We start from the raw sequence: 27,148 nt of genomic DNA, 5'->3' as shown, positions 1-27,148 counted from the left end.
AGTATAGCGGCCCCTTTGAAGAGGCGCGGGGCCGAAGCTATAAAAGGCGGCGGCGCGGCGGGCGCGGTGACAGCGGGGGCGCGGCGCGGCCGGGGCGGCTGCACGGCCGACATGGAGTTCAACGTGAAGAAACTGGCGTCGGACGCCGGGGTTTTCTTCTCCCGCGCCATGCAGGTGAGAGGGGCCGGGGCGCCATGGCAACGGCGGGGCGGGGGGAGCGGGAGGACCCGCGGGTGCAGGCCCAGGCAGGGCCGAGGAGGTTTGGCCGGGCAGGTTTGGCCGGGCCCGGGGGGCGAGAGGGGGAGATCGGGGCTGGGTGGGCCCGTCTGGCTGAGCCGCAGCCCCCGGAGCATCACTCGCAGAGGCACCACCCCGGGAGGGTCCCAAGGGAACAGCCCCGGGGATGATGCTCAGCAGGGACAGGAGTGCGGGCGGACGCTGTACCTGAGGGTTGTTGTTCTTAGAGAAGCCGATCTCGCACACAGCTGCTGTTGTCCGTGCCCACACCCATCGGGAAAGGGTGGCAGAGCTCTGGAACAGGATGTCCAGGGAGGGCGTGGAGTTTCCCTCTCTGGACACATCCCAAACCCACCTGGTTCCTGTGTCACCTGCTCCAGGTGATGCTGCCTTGGGGTCAGACTGGGGGATCTCCAGAGTTCTCTTCCAACCCAAACCATCTGTGGTTCTGTGCAGTGCTCCCTGTCGCTGGGGGGGTGTGGTGGGGGTGCCTTGGAGCTGCTCTGCTCTTCAGCCCCTCGGGAGGAGCAGGAGACCCCAGGCCCTGGCAAACACTGTGCTATTCAAGGGATGCGATGGAGCTGCTGAGATGGAGCAGGTCAGGTCTCTGTGGGCTGCTGTGGCAGCAGGATCATCCCAGGGAATGGCTGGAGCTGTATTGGGGAGGTTTAGGCTGGATATCAGGAAAAGAGTGATCGGGCACTGAACAGGCTCCCCAGGGCAGTGGTCACGGCCCCAAGGCTGCCAGAACTCAAGGAGGGTTTGGACACTGCTCTCAGGGACAGGGTGGGATTGTTGGGGTGCCCTGTGCAGGGCCAGGAGTTGGACTGGATGGTTCTTGTGGATCCCTTCCAATTCATGATATTCTGTGATTCACAAACTTGAGATCAGGAGCTGCTTGTGGACAAAGTGACCCCCCTGGAGCTGTGAAGAGATTTGGGTACCCCTGAGCAGCAGGTGGTGAGATGGGGCTGCTGAGTGTACCCACCTCTTGGGCATAATAATGGAAAACTGCTCTTTAGTTGGACAGAAGAGAGAGAGGCAGGTCAGGACTGGTTGTGATCCTACCTGGAAAGTGAAGTCCAGCTGGTGGCTCTGGGACTGGGCTTCTTGTTCCACCTCTTGTGTGGGGGCTGGTAAACAAACAGAGCAGAGCTGCCTCGTTCCAGACCTTCTGTGCACTGGAGTAATTCCGGCTCTATTGGGAACTGGTCTCCTGTAAGCAGATATCACCTCCTGTCACCATGCCAGCAAGTCATATGCCATGAAAAAGGGAGATATTAACTACAGGTGCAAAACAAGGAGCAGATGGGAGGCTTAAAGATGCCGTTCTCATGCAAATGACCTTGGTAGCAGAAGAAAGGCTGTGAAGAAATCTGATGTTTAGAAGCCTTATTGTAAGTCTCTGATAAGTGTTTTTTAGCTCCAAGGCGTAGGAAGGAGACAGGCCTGAGAACAGTGTCTGCACACAGTGATTCCAGAGCAAGGAGGCGTTTATAAATCGTGGCTTCTGCCTCTACACCTACTCCACTGGCTCGTACATGAATATTCATGTGCCTAATTACGGTAGTAATTTCTTGAAACCAAAGGAGTGCTGCTGCTTGTGGACAGCTGCAGGTGTTGGTGTAAGGAGGGGAGGCTGGAAGGAAAGAGATCACTGAGGCTGAAAAAACCCACTTTGTGAAGTGTCATTGCTGGGGGAATTCAGCCTGTTCGTGTCCCCACAGAGTCCCGGGGTGGGTGAGCTCTGCCCTGTCTCCCCCCCAGAGCCACGAGTCACAGCTGAGGTCTGTGGGCAGCAAGGTCTGGATTTGTAGCACTCCTTAGCACTGCAGATCTTCTAGGAGAGGAGCAAGACCTGTCTAGAAAGAGCTGTTTTCTGTAGCGCTGGAGATGCTTTCTCCAGCTCCAGGCATTTAACAAAGTCATGTTTTACTGGAACTGCAGCAACTGGGAGATAAATGGACTGGCCATTATGTGCTGTACCACTCAGACAGCATTAGCTCCTGCTGTCTGCCTGAGCTGTCTGACCAGCACACAAGAGCTTCACTCCAACTGGAATTAGGGCCCAGCGAGGGGGAAATGAGGCAGAGCATGGTCAGCACAACACCCCTGGGGTGGCTCAGGGCAGGAGCAGTCCTGGCTTGAAACCTGTCAAATACAATCCAGTGTGGGTGGCTGGGTGAAGGATTTTGGACTAGGCTTGACCTACCTCAACAAAAACAACTCAAAACCCCACTGCTGCCTTTACATGGCTCTTCAGAGCTCAGGCATCAGTTAGCAGTACTCTTCAGAAAAGCAAAGCAGACTGTTCAAGCTGGGGTTGGAAGCAACTACCAGTTGCAACCATCAGATCCTCAGAGGGGATGCAGCACCTGCAGACAGACTTCAGACAGGTCACTCTTCATCTTCGCTGAAGAAAGGCCTTTATCTTTGATCAGCTGCGCCTTCCAGTTATCAGGGAGTGGGGCTGATCCCAAATCTCAGCAAAGGAAGCTCTGTGGCAACACATTGGATGTCTCTCTTCTAGACAGGCTGTAAGCCAGGCTCTCTCAAGGAGGTCTGGAAATAATTGTAGGTGTCTGTCTTTTGTCAGTTCTGATGTAAATGGCTCTGGGTAAAAGTGTGAGTACAGCTCGTGGGTGCTTATCCCACTGCTAATGTCATTACTGTAGCAACTAGAGGTTGACTTTACCCTGAAGCCCCTGCAGATTGACAGACTCCCCCATCTCCCTGAACTCTGGTGGTAAAATAGACAATTTCATTAATAGATAAAATAGACCCTCTGCTTACTGATGTTACACCTTAAAAGTTCAAGATCTTGGTAGGGGACACAGCCAGGACAGCTGACCCAAACTGACCAAAGGGGTATTCCAGACCATATGGCACCTGCTCAGCAGTAAAACCTAAGAGAAATTAGAAAGGGGAACATTCATTATGTACAACATTTCTCTTCTGGGAAGTGGCCAGAAATCACCTGCTGATGGGAAGTAGAGAATTAAATCTTTTGGTTTCCTTTGCTTCCACACACAACTTTTGCTTCGTTAATCTGCCTTTATCTTGACCTATGAGGTTTGCCATCTTATTTTCAACCCCCCTGTTCTGCTGAGGAGGGAATTGATAGAGCAGCTTGGTGGTCACCTGATGTCCAGCCAAGGTCAACCCACCACCGCAGTGATTTTTTTTTTATTTCCCTCTCCTAAATGCTTTGCTCATGAGTTAACCAAGCTGTCCTGGTAATGGCTTCCTTCTGTCCTCTAGCACAGTTTCCCTTGGCTCCCAGCCTGGCTTTCCTGACTCCTGGTGGCCAAATACTCTGTATCTAGTCCAGGGTTGTTGAAATTCAGGTAGTTTTTAGATGCTGAGTGAGTGGCTGTGGCTTCTTTCCTACTGCAGCCCTGTACCAAATGGGAGATAGATTTGCCTCAGTTGATTCTCTTGTGCCTCTGATCACTGGAAGAGCAAATGTGACTGTGTTACTGTAGCCTGGGCGTTTTGAGCTATTTGGAGGCTTCAGAAAACCCAACAGCCAAAATCTGCTGGCAGGTACAAGAGACTATTCTTGGTGCAAGACTCCTGGCCCTGGTTTGATCTTCCTAATTTAAGGTGGAAAGTTATAAGTAATGTCCAGTTGGGAAAAATGGGTACCCTGCAAGTGGTAAAAGGGCCACCAGATCCTCTGCAAGGGGGCTGCAGCCACCCTGTCAGAGCTCCCAGTGCACAGGCCTGGGCCAGATGGAGGAGGAGGGATGGAAGAGGCACATGTCAGCTGGTGCAGCATGGCCCAGAACAGCTGTGGTGGTGGCATAACGCGGTGGGAGCACTGGGATTTTATTCCCCTCACTTTTAAGCGGAGAAAGGTGCTAATGCTCTCAGCAAAGGAAACAACACGTGCTATTTTAAAGCCTAATCCTGGTGGCCTTAAGTCAGAGGGCTGTAGGCCCAACCTGTTTGATTCTGTGCCTGTAGTGCAGAGGGACCCCTCCAGCTCAGCACTTGTGACTGACCCTCCTGACATCCCAGACATGTGTCTACCAGCTCTCTTGGGGGAAGGGGATTTTCCCCAGGCTGTGAAGGCCCAAGGCAGCTGCCCTAACTGCAGTCCAGCACTGCCTTGCTCTTTTGGGTCTGTGGCCCAAGTGCTGCTCTCCTGCTGGGTCACCCTGTTTGCCCACATGGGCCCCGATAATGCATCTCATGTTCCTGCTGGCCAGCCAACCTTCTAGAGGAAACCCAACCTTTGGCTGAATTATTGATGTCCTGGAATGCAGCTCGACTCTCTCCTCTTCCTGGAGAGTGAGAGTGGCACTGACAAAAGGCTGCCCTGCATTATTAATCCCCCCTCAGCTCCCAGTGCTCCGCTGGGTCAGCACAGGGATGTTTCCTGAGCCTCTCAGCTGTGACCTGGCACGTGATCCCAGGATGCAGATCCTGGGCAGGAGCTGTTGACCCAATCATCGTGTTCTAGAAAACAAATGGGAGTAGTTCTGCCACAGCAGGGTGGAGGAGCTGAAGGTTCTCCTCAGCACTGCAATTGCCTGTGCTCTGCTGGCCCTGCCTATCTCCCAGTGGATCTGCACCAAGTAAATCGACGTGATAAAACCAAATAACACTCCCATTTGTGGCATTCTGCTGCAAAACACAGCAATGCCTCTAGTGCAGGAGCAGCAGGATATAATATCCTCCAAATCTGACTTTTACGGTCGGGAGCCATGAGTGTATGATCAGCTCGTCTGTTCTGCACCTCTTGGCCTCAAATCTTGGACACAAATCTTGTGTCTGTGCAATGAAATTTCTGTGTTATGGAAACAAATTCTTAGGAATAGAAATCCCTGCTGTTTTACCCTGCTTTTCACTGGGCAGTCAGGTAAGAGGGGACCAGCAGCTGAGACCTGTTGTCACCTAAAAGCTCAGATTTCCACTTGCCCCAGACAAGAACCAGCTCCTGGGATAGGTCAGTGGCACTTACCTGCAATCTCCTGTGCTGGCTGTGCTTCCAGGAGAAGTTTCATCTGCTCTCCAGCAAGGTGCTCCTGCAGGAGGTGGTCCTGGTCTCCCCTGCACGCTGGTGGCACATTCCCACTGGTGCTGTAAAGTCGGGTGGGTTCTCTGATCGATCTAAAAAGTCACATTGGAGGTCAAGTTGAGCTGGATCAGCGACTCCCCGTGCACAGGGGAGGAGGGGGATGTGTGCTGTAGGGAGAGCAGACACTGCAGCAACCTGCAGTGAGGTACCAACTGGCCCTCAGCACATCGGGCAGGGGTCAGGAAGACACTGAGGGAATTAAGTGTAAGTGGAGTCACAGCCTCCCATGCCCTTGTACCAGCTTCCTGATGTTCATGCCCTGCTTCCCAACGCTGAAAGAAAGCCTGAATAAGAGATTGTTTTCTGGCCTGACCCTTTGGAGCCACAGGCTGTGACTGAGATTCCTGCCCATCCTCCCGTTCTGGCAGAGCCCCCAGGCTTGCAGCGGTGCTGCCCTCAGCCTTCTTGCAAGGCAAACAGCTTCAGAGCCTGACCTGAGATAAGAATTGAGTTTTGAGTCCTGGCTGAGTGCTGTGCTGTGACCCCTGTGCTGGGTGAAGGGGTGGGTTACATAAAACATCCTCAGAGGACAGTGATGCCAAGGATGCTGCTTGTGAATAAAGCAGAGGAGCCCAGAGCTGGTTCAGGACACTGGCAGTGGCACTGTGGAGGTGCTGGAGGGCTTCAGCAGTGGTCTGACACTGCAGCAATGCTGTAAGAAGCTGACTAATTTCAGCTGATAAGAAATTGGGTTTAGGCTTGACAGCTCCAGGGCAGATGCTGGTGCAGGATGAGCCTAAACTGCAGGAACAAGAGATGGACTTGAAAGTGAGATGAGGTCTCAAAACCGTGTCTGGGAAAGGGGGGCGAGAGAGACGGTTTTGCATCAAAGAGTCTTGGCTTGTTTAAGAAAGCTCTCAAACAGATGACTCGAGAATTGGTGCCAAATACCTGGGAAGTCCCAGTTTGCTGCATGGCAGTGACTCAGCCCAGCCTGGCAGAGTCTGAAAACAGCCCTGGGCTCCCAGCAGGGACAGGGGGAGGCAGCGACAGCCGCTCACGCATTGTGTGTGTCCCCCAAACACAACGAAAGACGTGGATACAAAACAGTGCAAACACCCTCTCACCTTGAATATGCTTTTACTTGTGCCCAGGGGTCATGGCAAGACCCAGTTAAAATGACATGCCAGTAACTGGGGGCTACTGGTGCAGAGAGAGTAATGAAGCCATCCCTGGTCACGCAGGGAGTGCGGGGGGGAGTGTGACTGTCCTTGCAGCTCAAGATCTGTCACCACCCACATCTGGCAAAGCACTTCACTGCCTGGAGCTTGAATTGTGCCCAAACAGGTCACTGTGTAAACATACCTGCAGGGCTTGTGTATCTCAGACATCTGGTGACAGGCAGGGCTGGTAACAGGACTCCCCAAGGCTGTTTGTCCCTGCTCCAGCCTGCTCCTGATCTCACTTGGTTCCCAGCTTTGTGCTGGATGGGAAAGGAACAGAGCTGGCCAGAAAGCCTTTCAGCAGGGGCAGCAGAACCAGACCCATGAAAAGGACATCTTGGCCCATCTATTGCTGAGCTCTGGGAGAGGGGAGCAGAGAAGAGGTACAAGTGGTACATCAGACAGTTGTATTTTCATCTAAGAGTTGAGCCAGGGTTTAGTCTCTTGGCATCTGACTGTTCCACTATTGCACATCACCCCATCCTGGTAACTCAGCAGTGGCTCCAGAGACCAGCAGCAAGATCAAAGGACAACTGGAGCCTCTGTAGGGTCCCAAGTGGCACAGCTGACTGAAGGGTCTTTTAGTATGATCCAACGTGATGCTGGTTCCATCAAAAGCAGAAAATTGTGCTTAAAAATACACTGAAGCTGGACAGGTTCACTGAGAGGAACCAGTGGGAAATGGGGATGGGATGAGAGGCAATGGGCCTTTGTCTCAGGAATCCCCCAAGGAAGCAATTGGGGGTGTCCAGGCCACCTGACACTGCACCTCCAGACTGACAAACCTTGTCAGATGTCACTGCACAGGATGAAAACACTGGAGGACTTGCACAGCCTGCTTCCCCCTGCTGCTAATTTTAAACTGAAATGAAATTGCAGAGGGAGGGAATGTCCATTGCCAGTGTGAATCTGAGTGCTGGGAGAAGTTAAACACATATTTCAATACCTTGCTTCAGAGTGTGTCGTAGAGGAAGAGTAACTTGCTGTTTTTTTCCTAAATCCTGAGTTTGAGCCTCCTCACTTGTGAGGTGGAAGTGGCATTCCTGACCTCCTTGGCTTCACAGGACAGAGGTGGTTGGTGTGAGCTGAAGGGAGATCACACCTTCCCTCATGTGAAGGATGTCTGTTGCTCTCCTGCATGAAGTAGTGGAAGCCATGTGCATATTTAAATAGATCCCTCACAACTACAGTATTTTTGTTCCAGACTTATTAGAAGTTACTTATTCTGGAACACCTCTCAAACTTGGACTCTATTTTTAGCCTGATGCTTGTTCTAATTTTGGGCAAAAATTTACCCTCTTCACCTGGAAGGTCCCTGGGAGCAAAGAATGACACCATGGAGGCTTTTTAGCTCTATTCTAAGATAAATACACAAGACAGAAGCAGCTTTGCTGTCCCTTACTAGCTCTGTAGCACACTGTAAATCTGCTTTAGAAGGACAGACCTAATGATTACCTTCTTCCTGCAGTTTACTGAAGAAAAGCTGGGCCAGGCTGAGAAGACTGAACTCGACGCCCACTTTGAAAACCTCCTGGCCAGGGCAGACTGCACAAAGAACTGGACAGAGAAGATCCTGCGTCAGACTGAGGTCCTGCTACAGCCAAACCCCAGTAAGTCCAGCTTCTCCCAAGGCTTGAAGGACAAATATCACTTGCAGCTCAGTGCTAAAAGACCTGCCCTCTGGCAGAGAGCCCTGTTGCATTGAGTTTGTGGGGGTTGGAAGAAGAAATGTGTCTTTGCAGGGCCTGCCTTTCCTTCTCTGTGCCCCTGAGGTGACTGGCTGTGACCACAGCCTGGCAGTGCTCCTGAGGAACAGGGGAGGGTCACCAGTGCATCCCTGAGGACTGCATGGGCTGGGATTCCCTGAATGCCACTTCAGGGATCGCTCTTTCAGCCTCCATGGTGTCCTCGTTCCAGGTGCCAGAGTAGAAGAATTCCTGTACGAGAAGCTCGACCGGAAGGTGCCTTCCCGGGTCACCAACGGGGAGCTGCTGGCACAGTACATGACAGAAGCAGCCAATGACTTTGGGCCAGGGACACCTTATGGTAAGTCAGCCTGGCTAATTAAGAAACCGTAGGAATTCATCCCTTCCCAGGAGAGTATCCCTAACACTGCTTTGGGTTAAGACATATGCAGCACACCATGTAGGGAACCAAGTCTTACTTGCTCCCTAACTTCCAAGCTCCCTGCTCCAGGGGAAAAGGGGCAGGAGTCTCCCCATTCCCAAGGCAGTCCTCAAGTCTGGCAGAGCTAGAGAAGAAATAAAGACACACAGATCCACGGGAGCTCATGGAACTGCTTACAGGACATAGAGATTGTTCTGTGCTGTTTCTGTGGCTTTCCAAACCAGCCTGAACAGGGAATTGCCATGAATAGCTTTACATTTATCCAGTTTGAGCATATTTTTAGTCCAAGCTGGTGTCTACACAGAGTTTCTCTAGACTCTGAGCAGGAGAGCCATCCTCTCAATGCATCCTGCAAGTGAAGGGTGGAAATCTTTCTCCAGCAGAAAAGAGAACAGGAAAACAGACTTGGAAGTTTGGTGCTTAGCTACAAGCCTCAACAGGTCCCTTCCTGACCACACAGAACATATTTCTGTTCTTAAATCCTAATAGTTGTCTCTTCCTGGGAGAATTTTGGGCTTCTTTAAGCAGCAGACCTGCACAGAAACACAGCCTTCCCTTCCAGCTGCCCTTGCCTCTGCCACGAGCTTTGTTCCTGCTCTCCAGATCAATAGTCGTTCAATATTGAATCCTGTTACAGGCAGAGCAGCTGTAACTGCATCCATAGCCCACACTGCCTAATCAACTCATGTTTTCTGCTCTGGTGCTTTTTAATTTGCTGCTCTGTTCCTGTGCCTCTGTTTTATGAGGCAAAGAAGGATCATTCCGTGCAAGCAGGTAGAGCAGTAAAAGGACATAAGTGCCTCAGCAGATAGATAAGATCAAAGCTGCCCTGGGAGCAGTGAGAAGAGGCCTCAGGCCAAGAGCAGATCATGGTCAGGACTGGAGCTGGTGTGGGACAGGCACGATCACCTCACCCAGGCAGGGACACAGGAGCCTCGTGGCTCTGGGGGAGTTGGCTGAAGCCAACACAACGTTCATGGGATTCTCCTGGAGCTGAGGGTTCCTGTTATTGCAGGAAAGACCTTGATTAAAGTTGGAGAGACCCAGAGGCGCTTGGGTGCAGCGGAACGGGAATTCATCCACTCTGCCTCCATCAACTTCCTGACCCCACTGCGAAACTTCCTGGAAGGGGACTGGAGAACCATCTCTGTGAGTGTGGAAGCAGGGAAGGGGGAGGTTGTCATGTCACTGGAGTTGAGGAGGGCAGGGGGAGAGGGAAACAGTGCTGGAAGAACCCATTTTCTTTCCCTGTGGGAAAGGATGACTCCACACCTCCCCCCTTAAAGAATGCAAGGATAGGAGAATACCAATCCTAGATCTGCTCAGGGTTCCCTCTCCAGCAGAGAAGGACTGCCAGCTGATGTGCATGAGGAAGGTAACTCATTTCCCAGCTCCTGCAGCTGGTGGGCACCACCGACCCAGAGGCTGCCCTGTTTCCAGAAAGTTATCCTGTATCCCTGGCAGCCAGGCCCAAAACTCTTCCTCAAGGAGATAAACGTAGCAACTGCTTCTTTCTCCCTGGCATTTTTTGACAGAGAAACAGATTCCATTCCTAGATGATACCATGTCCCCTTCCCTTCCCAACCCTTCTCCTGGGCAATCTGCTCTTACCCAAGTTCTGTCCCTTCCAGAAAGAGCGGAGGATCCTGCAGAACCGCCGCCTGGACCTGGATGCCTGCAAGGCCAGGTTGAAGAAGGCCAAAGCTGCCGAGGCAAAAGCAGCGGTAACTCTTCCCCTCCTTCCCCTCTCTGTCCCTTCTGACCCCAGGGCTTGGCTCCCATGGTCAAAAATCAGGTTGCCCTACTATGTCCTGCCTCTGGCAGGCAGGGGTGGGGGAATTCCTTGTCTGGTGTGCAAGGGAACTGGGAGCAGGAGCCACATGCCTGTTCCCGAGATCTCCTCCCTTGGGAGAGTTGCTGAAACAAACAGTTCTGAGCTTCCAGAGTCTGGAAACTTGTACTTGTCCCAGGCTCCTGACTGATCAGGGTTGCTGGATGATTTGTCCTACTGACTAAAAGGCTGCTGCTTCTGAGGACTTGCTGACTTTCCCTGGGGATCTCAAAGAAAGCAAGAGAGAGCTGAGCTGGGAGGTGCACGAGGGAAAAGCATGTTGGGGCTCTGCAGCAGTCCCAGGCTGTCAGACCAGCTAAGATTCTGCCAACTCAGTCTTCCCCAGGCAGGAATGCTGCAGGAGCCTGTAAGGGTCAGACTGGCTACCAAGGTCCTTCCTTGAGCCTCTCTGCTCACTCAGTTCATGGTGGTCTCTAGAGCCTTCTGACTTTGGGGTAGTCACCACACTGGGCACTGCTGGGGTCCCTGGATGAAGCAGATTGTCATCCTGTAGTGCTCTGGCTGTTGGCACTTGCCAAGTTCTGCTTCTTGCTTGGGGCCACGAGCTCAACTAGCAAATGTGTGCAGTCAGAACGGGCAGCAACCCTTGTCAGTCAGTCTCTGGGATGCACTGGGATACCAGCCTAGGAGCCCTGCTATGAGCCTCTGTTCTAGCCATCTGCTCAGCTGGGCCTCTGGCCTTGCAGCTCCCTGGATAACCAGTTTTCCCTTTCCTCCAGCTCTAACTACATCCCTGCCAGATGGGGAAGCTGTGCTAAGCTCAGGAGCCTCCATCAGCAGGTCTGACAGTGCTCAGGCCTACACAGGAAAGCTGTGAACAAAAGTAGGAGCTGCCCTTTTAAAAAGCCTCCTCTAATCAGTCAGGTCCCCCAGATCCTCTGAAGGTAAATTCAGGGATCCCAATTCCCCTTCTGGAGGGGACAGTGCCCCAGTCTCAAGGAACTGGTGGCCACTGATTTATCTTTAAACTCAGAGCAGGAATTCAGATACCCCCCGTCTTTCCTCCCTTTCCACCCTCATTACCTTGCTTCCTACAGGAAGCAATCCCAAGGCCTCTCACCTGCACACACACCCTGGGTGAGGGACTTCCCTGTAGCTGGAAAAGAAAGACTTGGTTTCCCACTGGAATTGCTGGGGTGCCCCAGGCAGGTGCAGAGCCAGTCCAGGCTTTCCAGGGTGTTCTCCCCAAGCCGAGTTTGAGCCACTCTGTGCTTTGAAACACAGATCACACAACAGCAGAGCAAACTCAGCTGCTTCTGTGGGGACCCATCTCTCACCCAACTTAGCGATGAGGTCTTGGGGTTTGAGGTGCCTCCCTGACTGCCAGAGGACAAGGTGGAAGCTCCCAGCCCTGGGGAGAACTGCTGCCCCTGCTCTAGGGACCTTAACTCATCACTAGACCACAGCATTCCCTGTAACATGCCTGGAGCCCTGTGTCACACCTCCCCATCCAAGCTGAAGTATCCCCAGTATCCCAGCTCACCCCTCTCTTGCTGCTCTTCCCCTCTGTGGTGCAAACTGGTGTTCCCACAGCTTCTGTCTCACGATGACACTCCGAGTGCTGCTGCCCAGACCTGGGAGCTGCTGTTGGAGCATCTGGGCTTGTGCATTTCCCACGGACTTTGTGCTTTGTCCTTCCTGTTGATGCTGTTTTGTTTACTAACCTTTTTGTTTTGTTCCTTTGTGATTTGCTCAGTGTGAGGGAGATGTGAGTATTGACTGTGCTAATGGTGCTGTGGTTTTTTTTTCTTTAACACCTCTCATTGTCTCTTTCGCATTTTTAAAAGAAAATTCATATCTCCTTTGTCCCATTGGGACTGGCCCTGCAGCATGTTCTGAGCGTGGTCAGGGCTGTGGCTGCCTGGGAAGGTGCTCCAGAAGGATCCCAGCTGCCTGCAGCCCCCCTGGAACATCCCCTGGGTCCATCCATGCTCCTGCAAGCAGTGCTCAACAGAGGCAGGGGCTCCCCTAAAGACCCCCTTGGGCTCCTCCAACTCCAGGCAGGAGGAGCTGGGATTGGGTGGCCAATCCCAGAAGGGCAGCCCAGAGACAATGACAGGCAGGATGATCTGGTTGTGGTGCTGTTCTATCCTCCAGGCTCTTATAAGGGTGGAAGGGGGAGGGAGGTGGGTCCCTTTTGACCACTGCTTGCAAATACAACTTCTCCGTGCACAGAAGTACAAGAGAAGCTTGCCTCCTTCATCCCATGTGCTATGACTAGTTTTGGGACTCCCTGGAGACCAGGGAATGGGAGGAGAGGTTTCTTCAGTTGCTCTTAATATTTTAAAACCAAAAAGCATAAGCAGCTATGCCTGTGACACATCCCTTCTCCCCACAGGGAGGAGTCCAGCCCAGTTGCTGTGCTGGCCTCAAATCTCACTGGTGCATTTTTCTCCCCATATTCAAGTTTGACTTGTAATAGGAATTGCTCCTCCTTATTCCTTCCTCCAGCCATCCCCAAAACTCCTAAATGGCATATTAAAAAAAAAAAGCTCTCTCCTTGTTGGGCCTGCCTGACTGCTCTTGCACACACTGGTCACTCGTTCCTGCAGGCTGCTCGGGGCCCAGCAAACTGGGTCAGTGTGTATAAGCAGATCTGGGTGACTGCAGGGAGATTAACCTGGGAAACGTGGGATCTGAGAGGATTAACAGCATAGCTGGGATCCAGCAGGACTGTGCCAGCCATGCACAGCAGCCACTGTGCAGCAAGGGCTGACCAGGAGGATGCCCTGAGTATTCCCAACAAAAGGCAGCTTAGTGGATTCTCTCTTCAGGTGATGCTACAGCCAAAGGCCATCCTAGGAGGAGGTCTAGTCCTAGTTTAGCTCAATAGACCACATTATGTGGTAGTTAGTGAGCCCACACCTGTGTGAGGATGGGTGAATCCATTGCATTCTCAATGAGGAAAACCTCCAGAGGGCTTAAATTCTTTCTGCTCCAGGGCAGAGGTTTAGCTATGGAGAAGGTGGCTTGGAGGTTTTTGTGACCTCTGGGATGAAAGCTCACTCACTGCCTTTGGCTAGAACTGGTTTGGCTGAGCCATTGTGCCTTCCTGGAAATGGCAGAGGTGGATCTGTTGAGGGGAAACATGCCCAGAGGCTTGGAGAGAGTGAGAACAGTAAATGTGTCTCTAAAAGGCACTGTGGAAAGGATGCTCCAATGCTGGTAAACCTTCCTGCTTTAAAGACAAGGCCCTGAACAGTGACACTTATAGGACTGTTGGCAGGAATCAAGGGGAAGGAATGTCCTGTCCACCAGACTGAGCCAACACAACATGAGCATCCTGCTGGCTGGAAGGGAATGGGAAGTGCATTGGGATTGTGCTGTCCTATCCTCGCTCCTGCAGGCTGCTGTGTGAGCTGTAAGTACAGGCAGAGTTTCTAACAGCAGAAGTAGCTGCTGTTCAGGTACCAGGTGTGACTGTGTGAGCCAGTCCACCTCCTCTACTGAAGCCTGGCTTCCACACACCACTGCTCAGACATCAGGAGAGCTCCCTCCTGCCACCTCAAGAGCCTGAGCTCAGCTCCCAGCACAGACAGGACAAAAGCTTTTAGTCTCCTGTTCCATCCATCGCCCACTGACTCCTGTTGCCTCCTCTGGTGCCTTGTACATGACACTCTATTCCCCCCCAGGCTGTGCCTGACTTTCAGGAAACCAGACCTCGTAATTACGTGCTCTCCGCCAGCGCCTCAGCGGTAAGATTTGCCTCCTGACTCCTCCTGGGTGTTGCCTCTCCAACCTCTTCCTGCCCCTCTCTCTACCTGACTTCAACTTAGACCTAGTGCTCTGCTGTTTTCAACATTTTAATGTGACATGGGCTGCCCCAGGTTCCTCTGACTCAACCTCAAGGATTCAGGTCACTCCTGTGGGGATGCGTGATCAGGGTCTGGCCCTTGGTGCTGCCTGGTTTGCTTCCCAAACCAGCCTCTCTGCCAGTCCTCTTCCACATTTCTGGTGAGAATCTGCTGACTGGTTTTTATTGCTAGGGGAGCAATTGAAAAGAAGAAGCCTCCAAGGTTGGCCTTTCTGGGAGGTTCCAGCTGCACACTGGCAGTGTCACACGCCTGGTCTGTGCTGTGGTGTCAGAGGCTTTGTAGCTGGCCAAGAGAAGCAAAGGTGGAGGAACCTCTGCCACCAGTGTCAGTAACACTTCAGACTGACAGTGCAGGCTTGTCTATTCTGCAAATAGAGGTAATTTTTTTTTCCCCTTCCATCCTGGGGCCTGTCTGTTGGCAGCTGTTACACGGCCAGATGTGCCGGGGGCGGGTGAACAGCCCGTGGCATCTTTGCTCTGCTGCGCTGAGTGGTTGTGGCCAAGCAATTGGCTGCCCCTGCTGTGTGTTCATGGCTCCCCGTTGCACAATGTCACATTTCTCGTTAAAATGTTGAAAACTGCTCATCTTGCTTCCTAACTAGCAATCAGAACAACACTGATGCCTGGTAATAGAATAATCTGGGAGTGGGATCTGTAGATACAAAAAAGGGCAGCCCAGCCTTCTCGCAAACAAAAACCATCATGGAAACAAGCTGGATTTGGTTAATGGAAAACCCATCCCATTTGGAGAAAAAGGTGTGTCTGAGCTGATAGCATCAGTGTTAGTTCCCAGGGGGATCTGTCCTGACCTTCTTGGAGAGTGATGCTGGGATCAGAACTAGCTTTGCACAACACCTAGAAAACAATTTCCATCGGTAACAGGCTCAGTGGTGAGAGCCCTGAGGAAGAAGCTGATAGTGGTGATGCTGTAGAAACTGCTCAGCTCTCTCCTTTCCTAGTGCAGCAGCTCACAGCCAGCCTGTGGCTCTGGCTTCTCCCTTGGGAAGGTCTGTTCCAAGGGCAGTGTGATAATGGACTGCAATTAAGCTCTAGAAGAATCAGAGGAGGGAGACTGGGCTTTCCCTGCCTCTGGATAGACCAGGGTATCCTGGCCATTCCCCAAGGCTAAAGCAGACCTGAAGACAAGCATTTGTACAAATGTGCACTGGCATCTTGTGAAGTGCCCAGATGCTCAGCTGGACATTCCAGCCCTCACCAAACTGCAACTGGATCTGCTTTTGCTGTATTGCAAAGCTGATCTGGGGAGCAGGTGCCAAGTACAGTAACACAGCAGGAAAAATAGATTTTTGAGAGGTTTTTAGCTGGCAAGTGTCAGCCCTGGGATGTCTCTGCCTAGTTCAGTGCTCCCTCATCAGAGCTCTGCTAGTGCTGATGGCACTGGGCAGTTAGAGCAGGGTCCAGGAAAGCAGCCAGTGCTGACCTTGAGCCCTGGATTATGTTGGATGGTTGCACAGCAGGGCCTCCAACCAGGAGTGCCCATGAGAAATGTGCTGGCCTGGCCAGTGACAGGCCTTGTGGCTTCCAAGACTATTCCAGAGGCTGCAGTTGGTGGGTGAAGGGCCCCCTGAAGCCCTGCACTGGCAGGGGTGACCTCAATAACAGTTTGCATCTCTAATTAGCAGAACAGGGGTGAGCCCAGGCTGCTCCCCGTGCAGGCAGAGCTGCTTTGCAGTGAGCTCTCTAATCCCAGCATTCATCCCAAGGGGTCAGGCACTGCAGCAAGGTAGGAGCTCTTCATCCTGTTGCTCTGCTTCTCTTCCAGGCCAGAGTCCTTGTGTTATTCAGTCTTAGTGTGCTCTGCCATTGCAGAGCAGTGGCTGCTGCTCCCCTGCCTCTGGAGCTCAGCTCCTTTCTGAAGGGAGGGATTGTTTGTGCCCCAGGGAACAGCAGCTTGGTACTACAGGGGAGCAAACAGCTCAGCTCTCCCCTGGACCACACACCCTCAGCAGGGCTCTGATTTGGATTCTAAATTCCTGTTGTTGGTTTCTGGAGAGGTGGATAACACAGTGCTTTTATTTTTTTTTTCACCTTCCATAACAGGAGGGCTCAGGTGAAATTAGATCCAAGAGAAAAGCACCTCCCTTGTTTTGTATAAGTTGGAGGCTGAGGAGTCATTTCTCCTCTCTCCCACACTGACCTTTTGTTTTTGTGTAAGAAGGTGTAAGTGGGCTGTGTAAACCCAAATATCCCTTTCTCTCAGACCTGCTGTGCTCTGTATTCCTAGGAATGATTCCAAGAAAAACAGATTGAGTACCTTAGAGAGGGTTCCTCTGGCCTGAGCTGGGGGGGAGGAAGACAAGCGCAGATCATGGCCTGTTCTGCTCCCTGAGCTGTCCAAAATGTAGCCACAGAGTGCCTTAGCCCAGGGATAGATCCTAGCAAAGCTGGGCTGCCCCAGAACACTGCAGGGTCGGAGCTGGAGGTGGCACAGCAAGGGCAACAGAAGAGGAATCTGGCTACAAATTCAGTGGGTGCTGCACTGATTAAATGGGCCTGACATGGCTTAAATACTGTCCACAGCATCTGAACAGGAAGACTTGGGACCAGAGTGAAGGCTTTTCCTTGCTCCTAAGACATGGGGATGTGCTGGCAGAGGCCATGTGCCAGAGCAGCAGTTCAGGACCTGCTTCTCAGCTTCCTACAGGATATTCCCACCACCTCCTTCCAGAGTAGAAGCTCTTAGACCGAGAAGGGGAAGGGGCTTCTGTCCCTACACATGGCTGAAATCACCCAGGCCTTACTTGAACCAGTTCCTGATTTGCAGTAACAAAACATTCCCCTAAAGGTCAAACACCCACCTGAGCACCCAGAGCACTGAGCAGGGACAGCCCACAACCCCAAGGGACCACTACAATAGCTGTGCTCAAATAAGAAGAGTTGCCAGCCAGGCCACATACCTTGGAGCAGAAGCTGAGCTGCAGTTTTGGGGCAGGAGCCAGAGCAGGCAGCAATCCCAGCAGCCTGACAGGACATCTTCCTGCTTCGAGCCTTCACCAGGGCAGGCAGCTCCTGCAGGTGCTCCTTATATTAGCTGCTGAAATTGTCTCAGCACCTGAGGACTTGTGAGCAAGGCTCAGCAAGGCTCAGCTGGGACAGCCTGGGTGCAAACAGGGCCTGTTCTCCCTCTGACACCATGTTTAGCACAAGTACCCCCACTGCAAATTCAGCCCTGCTCTGGTGACCTTCCCTGGCCTGCAGAGGTGACACCAGGGGTGAAGCTGAGCTCCACAGAGGCCATTCCCCTGGCCCCACTGCTGGGGGGTGTTGCTTGCTGGCTCCCAGTCAATGCAGGGTGATTTCAGGTTGCCAGGACTGAGGCAGTAGTTGTCTGCTGAGGAAAGGCCAAGCCGAGGACCTCTGGGAAGGATCAATGTGTTTTTCTCCCTCCTCTCTCCCTTTCCCATTGCTGTGTGTGACTTCTGTTGTCCATTGTTTCATGTCCTGGGGCCAGATCCCACGAGCAGCTGCCCTGAGTGTGCCCCGTGGGTGAGGGGAGTAGGAAGGAGTTGTGGGTTGTTGTGCCTGGCTCAGAGGCAGCATCCAGCCCTTGTTTCCTCCTTGGTGTACTAGACAAGCCTGTTGGCAGTGCAGACTGCCTGGATTATCCCATTTATCTGAGCTCTCTGGACCTGTGGGTGAGGAACACCAGGCTCTGTCTGGCCGGAGCTTGTGGCAGCTCCCAGGCCCTATCCATGGGCTCGAGCACCTCACGTGCCTCCCCACAATCCAAAAAGAAGGGGTGTCCTTCAACACCAACCTCTGCAGCTTCAGTAAAGTGACCCTTGCTCTGCAGAGGACTCTGCTATAAATCCTTGTTTTCTGGAGCCCATGGAATGCAGTGACTGTACCAGCCCTGGCTCTGGTGGCGTGGATTTGCTCTCCCATTGTGAAACTGAGCTCAAGGGTGCAGGAATGAGGGGAAGGGGCATGGATGTGGCAGCTGCTGCTGGGTGAAGGGCTAGCTTGTCCCTGGAGTTGGCCTGCTGTGTCCACGGAGCATCCTTGCCCACTGGTGTTAATGCCAAGTGCCTCTCGACGTCTCCAACACTGACCTCCTTTCCTGTTGCTCTGTGGCCCCTGCAGCTTTGGAGCGATGAGGTGGAAAAAGTAAGTACCCAGCTGGAATTGTGCTCAAACCTTCTGGGTGTGCTGGGGGTGTTTGGGGGCCAGGGGTGCTGTGGAACCCTTCCTGCTCACGGGCAGGATCAGGGGATGTTGCTGTTGTCAGCCCCAGTCCTGATCCCGCTGTTCAGTTTGTCTGGGTCCACTTGGGAAGAGCTTTACCTGGGGACTGTTGGCTGTCCCTGGTGTGAGAGACTTCTCAGGTTTGTGTGCAGCAAAAGGCAGCTCAGAGCCCTGCCCTGTGTGGTGATGCACCAGGTGGGACTCAGCTCTGCTCCTGTGGCCAAGGCCCTGCCTGCTCCCCCCTGCTCTCCTCGTGCCTCTGGGAGCCCCTGGTCTGATCAGCAGCTCCAAGCAGAGCTGAACCAAGGACAGAGTTTCCCTGTGCACAGCCCCAGCTGCTGGAGGGCACAGGTCTGTCAGGAGGGCAGGCTGGGAGGGTTGGAGCCTGTTTGGAGTTGGTTTTGTCTGGGTGAACTGCACTTACCCTTCTGAGGGGGTCCATGGAGCCAAAGTTCCAAGTCTTGGGCTCTGTAAGGGGAGTGGGACTTGTCCATGAAGATGGATGGAGGGCTGCTGGTGGACTGAGACCAGGGTGAGCTCTGTGTGGAGCTCCAGCATGAAACAGAGCTTCCAGAGACATTTCTGGGATCCTGTTGGCTTTCACTCCTCGAACACCCCCAGCAGACATTGGCCTGAAGCCTGAAGTGGCAGTGGCAGAATGGCACATTCCTGCTTGCTGTGCATGAGAGCAGCTGTTCCTGCCTTACTCCAAAGGCATTGGCAGACTGGACTGGCTGTTCCTGAACCAGCTCCTCCTGTTCTTTAAACCCTTCAGTCCCTCAAACAAACAAGCTGACTGCAGTCAGCTATAACCATGCAAGGATCTGCTCCTCTATCCTCTCCCTTTGGTCTATCCTGCTTGGATAGACCAAAGTATGTCAGCAAACATCCAAGTTCTCTGTGTCTTGGAGAAGCACAAGACTGGAAGGACCTCCCAGGGCAGCATCCAGTGCTGGCTTTATAGGAAACTACATCCTGCAGCTGCTCAGAGCTGGCAGGGAGAGGCAAATCCCAGGCAGTGCCAATGGAGCTGGGTCTGCCTGGCACAGGTTCTGAATAGCTGGAATACTGAAGTCTCAGCCCACTGGGGCAAGAATTTCTTGGTGCTTTGGAGGCATTGCACTGGTGTATCCTGTTACATTCCCCCTTCTCCTTTAAATAATCCCTTCATACAGAGGATGGAAGAAAATAGATCAGTTGTAGCTTAAAATAGACAAATCTGATTAAAAGACAGTCAAAGCATTTCTTTGTTGCAGCCTGACTCTGCACTGGTAACACTGGTACCAAACGAGAGCTGTGCTGGCCCCAGCAGCCCCTCCAGCTTGTCCTGCTGGGAATACTGGGTCTCCTCTGGGGTCACCAGCCATGTGGCCTCTGCTCTGAGACTGTCAGTCTGGCTGGGTCAGCCCTCTGGGCTCAATTCCAGACATGTCACTCCTGTGCCAGAATGATCAGGGCATTTCCAGAGCAGCAAAAGGAACCAGCAAGGCAGGCAGCTCTCTGAGGGCTGCACACTCCTGGAGGAGGGGAAGGGATTCTCTTTCCAGTGAGCTGGAGCTGAGTGGGGATCACTCCTCTGTGACCCATCACAGCACATCCCAGGAAGAAACTGGTGCCTGGTGTTGAGGAGTGAACTGTGCTGGAGAGAACACGTGGGCCTGTTTGTCACCATCCAGCAGCAGGAGGGGAGAGTGGCACTAGAGCACTTGGCTGCTCCAGCACTTCTGGAGCTCTTCCTGCCAGGATCCACCCAGGTGTTCTGGGACTGCAGAACTGCCCCAGTGTAAATGCACTGTTTGCTGGTGGGGGAGAGATGTTCTGTGTGGCTGGTCAAAAGGGGCTCCAGTGTCAGTCTGTCTCTGAATTCCCAATTCCTGCTGTGGAGCTGCCTTCTGTTCACTGGTGTTCAATTCTCCTAGCTCTAAAGCAGTAAGTAGCTCCAAAGGAGAGCCTTGAGTAGAAGTTGGATTTGGATGTTCATCTCCATTGCAGAGAGACTTAATTAGCAGCAGCAATCTGGTAAATGCTGCCTGGCCTCAGCCTTTGTTCCATGGTGATAAAAAGGAAACCATTGCACTTCCAGGGAGAAGCTTAGGGAGGCTGTCACATTCCTATGCCTGCAGGCACAGAAAGAGGGGGATAAAAACACTGGTGCTGGCATGGGACTGGCTTTCCACATACCTCAGGATTAACAAACCTCTCCATCTTCATGTTCTAGTCTTGTGGGAGCTGGAGCTTCCTAGCTGGATGCATCAGTCTTGAGCTGCCATTCCATGACCTGCAGCGATCCGGTGTGGGATCAAGCAGGAATCAAGTTGAAATACAGCCTGAGGCCTCTGGGATCCCAGCCCAGGGTGTCTTGTGCCTGACGCTCAGTGGGTGCATGTGGATCCCACTGAGCAGCAGCACCCGTGTCTTGGAGCCAAAAGGGGGAGTGGTGGAGGGTTGGGGAGGGTTGCAGAGGCAGGACAGGGGTCCTCCCTTGTGCTGCCTGAGCCCCCCACCCTGTTTGCAGGCGGAGCACGAGCTGAGGCTCACCCAGACCGAGTTCGACCGCCAGGCAGAGGTGACCCGTCTGCTGCTGGAGGGGATCAGCAGCACACACGTGAGTCTTCCTGAGCACCTGGGGGGGTCACAGGGAATACAGAGACTCTTGGCTCCTTCCTAGAAGAGTGCCAAGAGGATGGTGGAGCCCTGCACTGGGAATAGAGGTAGATGTGGTAAATTTGGATGCTACAGCAGCATCCTCCTAAGACCCGGAATGTTCAAACTAAAACCACCCTGAAGTGTGCACAGGCAGTGCCACTGTGGGTTCTGCAGTTCTGCAGCCCTCAAAATGCTTCCAGGCCAGGAAAACCTTGTTCTCTGACTGGAGCTGTGGGGTGGCCACGAGGGCATTCACGAGTCTGCTTCTCTGGGGGGTAGTAGTGGCTGCAGCAGGAGAGTTTCTGTGCCTGGCAACCAAACACAGTCGAGCTGATGGTCCTTTTCCCTCCAGGTGAATCACCTTCGCTGTCTCCATGAGTTTGTGGAGTCTCAGACCAACTATTATGCTCAGTGCTACCAATTCATGCTGGACCTGCAGAAGCAACTGGGCAGGTAAGACAAGACATTGCTTTTACTTCTCTGAGGGTTATTGATCTCATTACCCCAGCTCAGCCCTCCTTACCCTCCCACATCATAACCGTGGGTAGAATTGCAAAGCACCCTCCCAGCTCTGACAGAGTTCACAGAGTGGTGACCAGTCCTGGTGGTGTGTTTGGAGAGGCTTTGCCATGGGATTCATCTGGGGTTTATACATTCCTCTCAAAGCACGAAGGCCATGGGGGTTTGAACATTCTTCCTCTAAATTAGTTAAATCACATGGGAGTCAAATTCCTGTTGCCAGGCAATGAGCCTGAGCGTGCTTGGCTGCAGCAGTGACGGATTCCAAATTCCATGTTCCATATTCAGTCCCACTGGCTGCACATCCCTTGGGGTGGGCTGGGATATTCTCTCTGGTACTGTCACACCAGCACAGGGGCTTGACCCAGGAGGGGCTGTTGCCTCTCTGTGATCACTCACTGCTCCTGTTCCGTTCTTTTCCATGCTGCAGCTCCAAAGGAGAAATGTAAGTACCACATTGGCCAGGACGAGCTCTGAGGGCTCTCTCTCCCCTCAGCCACTCTGGGGTCTCTGAGAACTTGCCTCAAAGGCCAGCAAGGACCAGAGCTGCACCCCCTCTAGATAAATGAGCCTGAGCTCCATTACTTTGTCTCTCTGGAGAGCCCACAAAGCCTGGGAGCCTCCAGCTGGGCATCCAATTTAACAGCAGCAATGTCCATCCCTTTCCTGAAGAACGAGCAGGCAGAACAGGCAACACAGACCTTGTGAGAGCAGGGCAAGGACACTGCAATGGACTCAGTCACACCCCTGCCCAGCCCAGTGCCACACTTCAGTCTGGTCCTCTGCAAGTTTGGTGCCAGTCCTGAAACAGGGCACTGGAGTCAAAATGAGCAGACAAATATCACCCATTGCACAGTCTCAGCACCTGAGAGCTGAGTGTGTGTCCCCACGTGAAGGGCAGTGTGGATCTGTTACAGCTCTAGGCTGGGACTCTCGAGCATCATCTCTGCAGTGTAACTGCTGAAAGCAAGAGCTCTGTGTGGTTCCCCAGCCTGGAGCCTCACTGAACTCTGCTCTCTTCTCCCGTGCGAAGATTTTCAGGCACGTTCGTAGGCAACGCAGACTCCTCGTCTCCCGCAGCTGCTCCTTCCCCCCCAGCTGTCGCTGCTGCCACCCTCCCTGCTGTGCCTACCATTCCAGTTGTGCCCACAATTGTTGGGGTGCCCAACACGGTGGCAGAGGGTGTGCTGAACCCCAACGAAGTGAAGCCTCCTGCCAGTGGGACGCGGAAGGCCAGAGTTCTCTACGATTACGAAGCCGCCGACAGCACTGAGCTGGCCCTCCTTGCAGATGAGGTTGGTGGCTTTCCCGTGTGTTGGATTTGGCTGTTACTGCCCACCAGTCTGTTGTGTGCTCAGCAGGCCTTTGGTTACTTCCCCTGCCCCTAAAAACCTGCTTCATGGCACTAATAGAATCTTTACCTGGACACAGATACCCCAAGTTGCAGTGAGTTGTGTTCATGGCCATTTGCTATTTAACATCACCCCAATAATTCCTTGATTCCTGTTGGAGTCCAACTGGACCCAAAATAAAATACAGTATCTTCACTGTGACCCTCTAATACAGCTGCTAATCCAGAGCCATGGGATAAGCTGCTGGCTGGAGGCCTGGTCTAATCATGCTGAGGAAAAAGGAAATTCAGCAAGTTGCAAATTCTTCTGTTCTCTAGACTGAACTTCTGTATTCAGAAGGGATGACAGCAACATGTAAAAATGCCTTAAGTCACTTTGGAGAATGAAAAGGCAACAGGGACATCACTGGGCAGCTCTCCTTAGATTTTGTGTTAAAGCTGCAGATAGCTCCAGGGAAAGGGCACAGAGGCCTGTTAAATGAATTTCAGGAATTACTATTCTTTCAGTCCCCCTCTGACTGAACTTCTTGCCTCTGTCTGCAGAGTAAGGTCCTGTCTAATGCTGTCTTCTCTCCCCAGATGATCACTGTGTACAGCCTGCCAGGCATGGATCCAGACTGGCTCATAGGGGAAAGAGGGAACCAGAAAGGGAAAGTTCCTGTCACTTACTTGGAACTGTTGAGTTAAATGTTTCCAAGAAGAATGTACAAGCAGAATACACCCCTCATCTCCTGGCACTTCTAATGCGGATTTCTTCATCCGAGACCATTGCTCTCTTCAGGGTTGACACTCCATTGCTAATACGGGAATTGTGGGAAAGAAGTGGTAAAACCGTTCTGGTGAGGTTTTGGGAAAGGGCTGATGGCACCCGAGACTGAATTTGTTACCTACCAGTGCAGCCTGCTTTGAGGTCAGTCTTGATGGCACAAGATTCCTCGATTATTTTCCCTTCCCTGCCCTAGTCTTGTCCCTCACAGTGGCTTTCCCAGGGCGAGCTGTGTCCCTCAGCAGCTGCTCACAGAGTCCCAGTTACACTTCCCTGTGTCTGCTGTGGGTTAGTGCCTGTCTGCCCCTCCCCTCCTCTCTCTTCTCCAACAGTAGAATTGCCCAAGTCCAACCCTTGAGCACTCCAGTAGGGAAGTGTCCCACACACCCCCTCTGACATGTCCCAGCACGTAAGGCAAGGAAGCTGCAATTAAGCTTTAGGAGCCTGCTAAACCCATCCACCTGTGGGAGACCAGCAGGGCAGGGCTGGCCTAGAGCCACACTCTGTCCTGGGGTCTGGTGGCTCCTCCCTACACGTGTCCTCTGAAGCTGGAAGATTTCTTTGTGGAGACCAACCTGGTACCATAGGGCCCAACCCCAAACCTCAGTGCAAGGGACCATCATCTCGCTTGCGTTTCCTCCGAGAAGTTGCTCTTGGACTGCAAAGTTTACAAGCCTTTTTACAGCTTTGCTGCCCCTGTTACTGTCCAGGCTTTTCTTTCAGTGCGTCTGTCCAGGCATGTTTTAGCCTGACTTTATTTTCACCCTGAATCACTGATTTAATGAATGTTTCCCCTCCCATATCAGCAGTGAACAGACTTGTTGCACCTGGTGCAGAAAGGGACAGTCCCACCTGCTGTCACCTCCAGCAAAGAGCTGCTCTTGGCCATGCACACACACCCCACAGCCCAGGCTGCCAGGCTGTTTAGCTCAAGTGTGTGTGTGCCTGCTCAGCCTGCAGTTAACTTTTAGCTAGAGCTCACCCAAAGGACTCCCACTGCTGTGTCACTGGTTTTCCACTCAAGCTGGATGGAAAAGAAACTCACCTGCACCGAGCTCTCTGTTCACCACCTTCCCCTGGGTATGTCAGAACTAACTTTGCTTGTTTATTGATCTTTTGCACTTTCCCCAATGGTATCGTGACCACTCTAATGTAACAGGGCACTGAGCACCTGTGTTTGTGGGGCTCATGGGTTTCAGCACTTATTTGCCAATAAACAAACTGCCTGACCTCCTGCCTCAGCATCTTCTGTGGGCTCAGGGCTGTCCCTGCTCTCCAGCAAAAAGGGGGACAGGCAGGGAGGCAAAGGGAGCAGCTCAAGGGAGAGCAGTGCCCTCCTGCTATCCCAGCCTTGGAAGCTGGGGGTAAAAGCAAAACAAAGCTGCCAATTCTTCCTGTCCCACCCAAAACTCCCAACATGCCATAGGGTTGGAAATGTCTTGCCGTTCCTCTCCCAGATGACACATCTCAGTTGTACTACAGCTCCAGGGGCTCTGAGAAACAACAGCTCCTCCTTCACCTGAAGCAAAAATAGAGCACAGGATGACTTCAGCTGCTGAGAGACTGAAGTGCTATTCTAGATCTAACAGACTTTTGTTGTTGTTATGGAAACTAGATCTGCTGCTGATCTAAAATCCTAAAGCCTTGTCCCTCGCACCCAGCTTGGAAAGAACTCCTGGGAGAAGAGGCTGTTGAAAGGCTCTAGTGCAGCAACAGCGCTCGCCTGTTCTACTTAAATGAAAGGGAACAGGGAAATCAAACATGTTCTTGTTTTAGTTGGTTTTCCAATTGCCAGGATTACCACTCCCATAATCTATTAGAGATCTAACCCCTATCTATTTCCCTCCCACTTTCCAGCATGTGTGCCTTTCCCTCAGGCCAGTGTTTCCCTGTTATTCCTCTCCCTGGTACATTAAAGAGGAAGAACAGTTTGAGCAAAAACAGCAGCAGCTTAATGATGCAGAAAATGGTGTCTCTTCCCTCAGAGCAGCCAGAAGGAATTCTGTTCCCTCTGCAGTAGAAAAAAAAAAGCACATGAAAACTCTATTGCTGCTCCTGCCCCTGTACAGGAAGGTGACACTTGTGCTGCTTCTCTGCAGATGTCAGTGGGAGCTCCCCTTGGCTGCATCCATCCCCCTGTGGCTGAGGGACAACTCAGCACTGAAATGCTGCTGTAGCTCTGAAACACGTGTAACCAACAGCACCAACTGCTCTGTCTGGCACCAAAGGCTCCTGCCAAGCACCACAAACTCACTCTGGTGTTGAGTAAACATCTAAAAGAAACTATTACTTCTCCCTAAATTCTCTTCCTATCCATCCTTGTTCAACACCAGTGAAGTGATGAGCACACTGTACCTTCCCAAGCTGTAACAAAAGGAATGATCCCTACCAGAGTCATCCAGAAACAGCCCCTGCTGTAACTGAACCTGTTCAGATGTACCAGATTCCAGCTTTGCTTCCCGTCCCCACAGCTCCCCTCACCCATTTGCTGTCTCTGCACAGATCTTTACCTCCAACTCTCCACAGCCACAGTCAATCCCCCAGTTACCTGCCCATGGAACCACCACCAGGCTTAGGACTGTCACCACCTCCCTCACTGTCAGAGCACCTCACCTCCAGTTTTGGTAGGTACACAAGCCCCTCTCCCTTCTACTTTAAGACCATTTTGCTCCAGCCAGCTAGTTCAGCTCTCTCCAAAGCCTTCAGGGCATGTGAAACTAGATAAAGCAAATGTGCCAGAATATTGCCAGCACTTAAGCTTACAAGGTAAAAAAAACAAACCTCAAAGCAAGATAATCTCATTTTCTCACTCCAGTCTCTTAAAACCATCGAGATTAAAAAGGTTCTGGCTGGTAAAGCAATTAAGTGTCTCTTTAGGAAAGAACTGGTAGGTTACTAGCTCACAGCTACACTGAAATTTGATTTTTTTACCTTAGAGAAGTCTCTAGATTTCAGGCTTTATTTTAAGCAGTAATTACTGACCACCTCTTAATGTCTTCATCACTGAGCCTCAGAACCTTAAAGGATTTGTTGATTTACTCGAGAGCCACAACACACAATGCACCTTCAGTGTAGACAGTGTCCCTTCCAGTGTGACTGTGCCCTCCCTGGTGCTGCACAGGCAGGGGATGTGCAGGGGGAATCATCCCTGAGGAGTATTTTATAGTGCTGCTCATTTAAAACCTCCTACAAGTTCCCCAACATGAGAAAGGGAGTGGGTGTGGGGAAGCCGAGGGAATCAGCCTTTAATTACAGTCATTTCAAACAGCACTGGATCGTCACTCCCAAACCACAGCCTTTGCTGCGACTTCAGCCCAGCAGAACCAGCACCCAGACACTGCAGAGCTGCTGCTGTGTCCAACACAAACCCACGAACCCAGC

The 27,148-nt window shown here is 52.3% G+C and overlaps 1 protein-coding gene across 7 annotated transcripts; it reads left to right on the top strand.

Moving 5' to 3' along the window:
• The first annotated feature begins 46 nt into the window (after positions 1 to 46).
• On the top strand, positions 47 to 25,001 carry SH3GLB2 (SH3 domain containing GRB2 like, endophilin B2). Of its 7 annotated transcripts, XM_027687695.1 has the most exons (13): positions 47 to 174; positions 7,955 to 8,096; positions 8,404 to 8,532; positions 9,629 to 9,762; positions 10,245 to 10,337; positions 12,162 to 12,173; positions 14,098 to 14,160; positions 18,384 to 18,407; positions 21,001 to 21,090; positions 21,484 to 21,584; positions 22,081 to 22,095; positions 22,684 to 22,945; positions 23,581 to 25,001. In XM_027687695.1, the coding sequence occupies exons 1-13, from the start codon at positions 112 to 114 to the stop codon at positions 23,686 to 23,688; spliced, it is 1,236 nt and encodes a 411-aa protein (XP_027543496.1). In that variant the 5' UTR covers positions 47 to 111; the 3' UTR covers positions 23,689 to 25,001. The 7 variants fall into 7 exon arrangements, with proteins under 7 accessions (XP_027543496.1, XP_027543497.1, XP_027543500.1 ...); XM_027687696.1 differs by lacking the exon at positions 12,162 to 12,173; XM_027687699.1 differs by lacking the exon at positions 14,098 to 14,160.
• The last annotated feature ends 2,147 nt before the right edge of the window (positions 25,002 to 27,148 follow it).

Source organism: Neopelma chrysocephalum, unplaced genomic scaffold (assembly GCF_003984885.1).
Source record: "Neopelma chrysocephalum unplaced genomic scaffold, ASM398488v2 Primary Assembly neopelma1_74, whole genome shotgun sequence".
Taxonomy (NCBI): Eukaryota; Metazoa; Chordata; class Aves; order Passeriformes; family Pipridae; genus Neopelma; species Neopelma chrysocephalum.
Note: the sequence above shows the minus strand (reverse complement) of the source record. Positions and strands in the feature narration are given on the sequence as shown.

Coding starts and splice junctions, on each gene's coding strand:
- SH3GLB2 (XM_027687695.1), top strand. CDS start 112: ATGGAGTTCAACGTGAAGAAACTGGCGTCGGACGCCGGGGTTTTCTTC. Junction 18,408..21,000: donor GGAGCGATGAGGTGGAAAAA/GTAAGTACCCAG, acceptor CCCTGTTTGCAG/GCGGAGCACGAGCTGAGGCT. Junction 22,946..23,580: donor TGGCCCTCCTTGCAGATGAG/GTTGGTGGCTTT, acceptor TTCTCTCCCCAG/ATGATCACTGTGTACAGCCT.